General features: G+C 36.3%; 1 protein-coding gene and 1 non-coding gene across 2 annotated transcripts; one reads left to right on the forward strand and one right to left on the reverse strand.

The window, feature by feature from the left end:
- Positions 1 to 4,645: 4,645 nt before the first annotated feature.
- On the reverse strand, positions 4,646 to 6,072 carry LOC133789733 (peroxidase 5-like). The gene is made up of 2 exons (XM_062227494.1): positions 5,902 to 6,072; positions 4,646 to 5,542 (listed from the first exon to the last, which is right to left on the reverse strand). Exons 1-2 carry the CDS (start codon positions 6,055 to 6,057, stop codon positions 4,772 to 4,774), a joined length of 927 nt encoding a protein of 308 aa, XP_062083478.1. The 5' UTR covers positions 6,058 to 6,072; the 3' UTR covers positions 4,646 to 4,771.
- TRNAI-UAU (transfer RNA isoleucine (anticodon UAU)) lies at positions 5,694 to 5,767 on the forward strand. Its single transcript has one exon. It is a non-coding gene; the product is annotated as a tRNA-Ile (tRNA).
- Positions 6,073 to 6,530: the final 458 nt, after the last annotated feature.

Raw genomic sequence — 6,530 nt, forward strand, 5'->3', positions numbered from 1 at the left:
ACATAATCTCAACCATGTAATCATTCAGTATAATCAAGTATCCCACATACTAAACATATCAACTCATATCATACATAGTTCACAAATGATAACTAGGGCTAGCGCCCTCAGGCCGCTCCCTCCGTTATCCCACTAACTCCGACCCGCTTAAACCGAGCTCAGTGAATATTAAGCTGTCCTCGGCTACCAGTGGCCAAGCGGCGCCCTGTGCGCAAATATTATGTTCGTCACTCTTAGGCTGCTTTTACATGTCCCATGGCATAATACCATCATTGACACGATACAAATATCGGAGCACTTAGTCCCATCACAAGCATATAGTCGGGTGCAGTTTTCTTACCTTTCAATTCGCTAGCTTTGATCACTCGACTCCTTGAGCACGATCCTTCCTGAGCCCTAGCGCTCACCTAGACACAATCATAAGACAAAGTCATCATCAAACCTCAAGTCCAAAACCTAGCCTCGGGGCCAATCCCGAGCCCCCGGAAAGTCTTAGTTCCACCAAACAAGGTGGTGGAATCAAACCCCAAACCCTAGGTCAAAAGCCCTCGCAAACAACCCTTAAATCCCCTTCAGAAGACAGGGTAGCGCTACAACGCTCATGGAAGGGCGCTACCGTGCTACAAACAGAAGCAAAATCCCCTCAGCAAGCTTGGCCTAGCGCTACAGCGCCCAAAGGCTAGCGCTGTAGCGCTAGTCACAGACAGACCAACACTAGTTTTCCCTTCCTGCGATTTCCTCGAACCAACCTCAACCAAAACTCCTCCAAACCTTTACCAAACTCAAAAACAACCTTATAAGAACACTCCACTCATCCAAAGCACCCCAAATATCTAGAACTCAAGCACATGCATCCCCAAACTCAAAATTCACCATAGCCACTACTAGACATTAAAACTCAGTAGAAACCAATTGAACAACGAAGTTAGAAGCTTAGAATTTATACCTTTGGTGGAATTTCAACCTCAAGTTGCCTCTAGAATTCCTTGGCTTGCTCTTCCTCAACTCTTGGTTTCAACTTTCCTAAAATTCCCCATCAACACAGCTTAGATATCTTAGCTAAGAACCAAAACCAGAGCTGAAGAAACTTACAGAATTTTACCTCAAGTGTTGGTGAGTTCTTGCTAAACCTCTGCCAATTCCTCAAACCTAGCTTAGGATCCTTGATGCTCAGCCTATCCCAGCTCTCCTCTGAGCTTTGCTCCAAAAATCCTCAAGAAGCTGATGAAGGAAGTACAAACCGACCTTAGAAAACTCTCTCTGTTTTCTCCCTTTCTTTTCCTTCCTTTTCCTTCTTTTCTTTCTTTCAAACTTCTACACTTCTCTATAGTTTCCACTAACATAAAGTCTCAGTAATTCCCATCTTTAAAAAGCCAAATGACCTTAATGCCCTCCCTATTAAGTCTAAACCCTTTAATCCACTTAGGGGCATTTTAGTCATTTTACTCAATTTCTGCTAACTCCTCGAGTGTCTCTAATATTTCTCGCTTAATTCCCGATACCTAACTAGTCTGCAATTATATTCCTCGATATTAAAATAGATCCCGATATACTCACCAAATTCACATTTATACCCCTAGACTCATCCCGAGCCGGGTATAAATCCCCGCTATGACTTTTTCGCTACTTTGCTCACTAGGATCGTCTCGAGTCACAGATCTCAGATATATCCACATAATAATGTGGTCTCGACAATTTTCACATATATCAAAGCAGTTATGCCCATAATGGCCAAAATTACGATTATGCCTTTCTAACCTAATCAGGGCCTACATGCATACTACTACACATAGTCATGCATCTCAGATATTCAAATAGTCATATAACATGCTTTAAATCATAATCATGCATCTTACTCATTGAAATCACACATAATTCCCATTATGCCCTCCAGACACACTAATCAAGGCCCTTAAGCCTTATTAGCAAATTTGGGTCGTTACAGTCTTAGTGGGCTATGGGCCCTTACAAACGAATCTAGGCCCTACACGTGTAGGTGTGAGATCAATACATTTAGTTACAAATTCAAATAACACAAGAATAATACAATTTAAATATCAGTTTCATAAATATCTTGGGATATTTGTTGGTATCTCGTGAAATCCGGATCTTCGGGTAAAAGTGTTCTGCTCGTCGAGCAGGTCTTGCACTCCGGACAACTTCATGGAATGGTACAAGCCTACTCCATTATCGAGCAGATTACTTGAACTTTGCTGAATAAGCTTCTATATTATGATGTAGTCCTCTCGAGCAGCTACTTTTTTTGACCAACTTTCTGAATTTGACGTCATTTGCTGCCACGTATCCTCGTCAAATGCCACGTCATCATATCCAAATTTGGGTTAAACAACATGCTACATGAACGAAAAAAATGGTGACTTAAAGAATAAGAAAACTATACCTTGCCTATTAAAATGGTGAAAATCATAAGTTTGCAACAATAAACCTACAAAATAATATTAACTATTAATTAATTCATGAATGTTGTCTTTATAAAAAAAATTGTAAATATTATCTAATTAATATGTGTTTTATTCAAATGATATCAAGTCATATATGAAAAGTTACTTTTTAAACCAAAAGACTACATAGGAAAGTGGCACAATTGGTGGAATTAAATACATAAATTGTGTTTCATAATCACTTATGTATTGTGTATTATATTATAGTAATTTCTTCAATTTTGTCGGATGTATATAAAAAAATCCCTTATATATGCATTACACATATATTTTAATAAATTAATTCTTTTGTCCAATTTTTTACATCTTCCAAAATATTTGGCTTTTAAGATAATATACTAATCTTTTTTTTTAAAAAAAACTATAGATTAATCAGATATATTTTATATAGCATGCTCATATATTAATTGTATTTTTTTTTTCAATCTTCACTCTCAACCAATGACAATGTTAAAAAGAGTCACGCTTGAATAATGATGCCTATATGTATTGTTGACCAAAATTTTCGTCAATTACACAATTAGAAGAAAGCTTGCAGAAAAATAGTAAATGAATCAATAAGATTTTTATGTGGTTCGATCGTTAACGAAGCTTAGTCCATGAGTTACTTGTATTGTAGAAAGTTTGTCGAAATCACAAGCATTTTAGGGTTTACAACTTAGGTAAATGATATTCTTGTTTGAAAGTAAGAAAAAGAAAGTTCAAAATTAGAATTACATAACCTTATAAATGACATCTTCATGTTCTATTTATAGGCCATATGAATGGATTAAGATAAAATAATTAAGTAAGAAACGTTCACATTAATATCCTAATTAAGTAAGGATTACACATAAAACACTCGACACATGTCGACGAGCAATGAGATTGGGCGCCAATAGCCTCTAGAATAAAATTAAAGAGTAGAATTATTTTTCCCTTATTATTACGCGTGAATTAATTTTCACGGACACATTTAAAGTGGCATACACTACATGCCTATTGTCATGGGCTTGATAATTTTAATACATAACTAATAACTAATAACTATTTTACATATTTTCATATTTTAGTTTTATAGAACCTGAGCTAAAAAAAAACTATAAACGACTTGATATAAACACCAAGGTCTTGATAATTAATATATCATTTTACCCTTTTTAATAACCATTTTACATAATATAATAATCATGTACGTAAATATAACAGTGCCAATTGGGAATCTATAACAATACTTATTTTACATTTTATATTTCACCCTTATTAAGATTTGATTTCTATTATCAATGACATATCACTCATATGTTGCTCAACCAAATAACACATTTTTTTCCAAAAAAAATAAGACATATTAAATATTTATATTTTGACACATTATTCATGCAATACCTTAAATTTCTATTTCTATTCTTCAAATCAAGCCTAAATATTTTTTTTCTTGGCTCATCCAAAAAGTAATTAAGTCTAATCAACTTTTTTAAAGCAAGAAACATAAACTCTTTTATTTTATAAATAACTTCCTCACTCATGTTATACTTCTTTCTAAGTAAACTTTTATATTCTCTTCTTTTTTTCTTTTTCTTTTCTTGTATGTAGTTTAAGCTATGATTTCTTATAAAAGCAAGGATTGATTTTATCTTTCCTCTTTTAAGAGCTTTTATATTAACAAGGATTAGTTTTCTTTCTATTTCTTTTATAAAAAATAAATAAAAGGGATATAACTTATACCTTTCGTTTGAATATATATAATGTCATGATTATTATTTGTCTTTTGTACATGTCTTTCCTTTTTAGCTTAAATATGCAATTATTTTACAGATTATGATATTAAAAAATTATTAGGCTCATTAAGAGTATGCATTAATCATAGTTAAATTATCTCAGCTACTTTGTTGAAATAGAGGGAAAAAATAAGCAATATACAAATTGACAATATAGTTAACATATGTATCAATTACTTTAGTAAATTAAGATACTTAAAACTATTATAAAATTCAGGAATAATTTCATGATGAGTCTTTAATTCTATTTCTTATTTGCAGGACAAGTATTCTCTTTCTTTCTATTGTTGTACATTCTCTTGCAAAAGCAAATTTTTATGCAAACTTATACTTTTAAACACCGCACGTGCAAGATATACCTAGTTTTTTAAAAATTGTCTTAATAATAACACATAATCTAAAGAAGCTTGATGAGTCTCATAATGAATATACTTTTAAGCACAGAATCACATATATTCATTTACTTGAAACTCACTATAATAATCACACAATTAGACAATTTGAGGTTAATTATATAATAAAAAGGGAAGATGTAACAGCTAATGTTAATCAATTCACAAATCTACAGTTCTTCCTGATCTCCCCTGAGCTTCCGGTCAGGACATCAATGGAGCCCATTTTCACCATAGCCTCAGCAAACTTCTTCCCCCAAGCTTCGCCACGCCTGGCTTTGTTCCTCACCATTTTTGCGGTCAGAGAACTACTCATTAGACTTTGATCCGAACTCAAAACTCCACGGCCGTTCTTCAAACCCACGTAATACTTATTATCAAGCCTATTTGGCGTCAGCCCATCAAGAGGCACCAGTGGCGCGTCGTTTCCACGCGTCGAATCAGGGCACTTCTTCTTCAGCTCCCGAGCGAAATCTGGATCCATCGAAGGGTCCTGAGGGTGGGTAGCGTTGAACGAGTACAGTCGAGTCGAGAACGAAGAGCAGTGAGACAACCCGACCGAGTGGGCCCCGGAGAGCGTGACCATTTCGGCCAAGGTGAGGCCTTTCAGGGCGAAACTGTCTCGGAGTTGTGTGGCGTTGAAGAAAGGGCTGGGCAGATGTCGGGATGGTTCGTCTCCGAGCGAGACTGGGCCGTCTCGGCGGCCAGCGGGGACAGAGTAATCGGCGCCGCCGAGAGCGGTGACACCGTCGCGTGCGGCGAAGGCGAGGATGTCGGCGCAGGAGACGGTTTGAGGACATTGGGCTTCGATTTGGGCCTTGGCGTCATCGATAACGTCGAAGCCTCTTAGGCTTGGGTTGTTGGCCACGTTCTCTTTCTCGGATGGGCGCCCGGGCGTTGAGTCCAGTAGTACGGACGCGTCGCAGCCCTGGAACAAAATTGTTGTCGTTTACGTAACTAAAATTTATATAATGCACTATTAGTATTAATCATCACATCCTGGAAACTATTGTCGTTGAGGCGATACTTTAATTGTTTATTCACTATTTAATTTACCGATAGCTTTTACGTAATGTATTGGTCCCGTAGCTCAGTTGGTTAGAGCGTTGGTCTTATGAGCCGAAGGTCGCGGGTTCGAGCCCCGCCGGGACCATAGAGGATCAATTTTTTTTTCTTTTTGTTAATGTCACGTTCATTATTAAATATTTAATAATACTACACTACGATTATCATAACATAAAAGTTGAAACAAACCAGAAGTGTTAGTGCTGAGTATGCACTACGTACCCTAACAAAACAGTCATGAAAATGCATTCTAATGAGGCCAGCTGCAACGCCAGGATTTTCACACACAGCTCTGTTCACAGCATTCTTCACTATAGTTTCTGCTGAAGGACATGTTGATCCGTAATACCCCACTTTCAGTGCTGCCGAATCCGCCATATAGTAGTAGTAAACCGAGCTACATACATTATCAGAATCCATACACTAAATTTTATAATGAAGTTTCTCATCTTTACTTTACTATTTTCTTAGGGTTGAAAAGAGTAGTAGTTTAGAAGGGTTTGAGTACAATAGTTGTAAGTGTTTGAGAGTATTTATATAGTTTAATCATACGAGAGATTAAGGTTTATACATTTGTGAAACCAAAAGCGTGTGTATAGTAGCTGTACATAAGCTAGTTTGAACAGTTTTCACATGCACATGGTAAGACTATGACTAACAGACTCCTTTCCTTAATTCCCATTTTTGCTCTCTCATCTCCAAACTTAAACAACTTTTATTTTTCTTTCTCTATATGTAATGTGTATGTATGCCATTTGTTGTAGGCTTGGCATGGTTAAGTAATTACCGTGTTTTTTCTTTTGTTGGTAGTTTGAATTGGCAACGAAGAAGAGGATGATGAGAGAGATTAA

This window comes from Humulus lupulus, chromosome 7 (genome assembly GCF_963169125.1).
Source record: "Humulus lupulus chromosome 7, drHumLupu1.1, whole genome shotgun sequence".
NCBI classification, from domain to species: domain Eukaryota; kingdom Viridiplantae; phylum Streptophyta; class Magnoliopsida; order Rosales; family Cannabaceae; genus Humulus; species Humulus lupulus.

Bases quoted from the DNA above. Each gene is read 5' to 3' on its own strand.
- LOC133789733 (XM_062227494.1), bottom strand. From the start codon at position 6,057: ATGGCGGATTCGGCAGCACTGAAAGTGGGGTATTACGGATCAACATGT. The intron at 5,543-5,901 runs GTACGTAGTGCA...ATTTTGTTCCAG, and splicing joins TTCATGACTGTTTTGTTAGG to GGCTGCGACGCGTCCGTACT.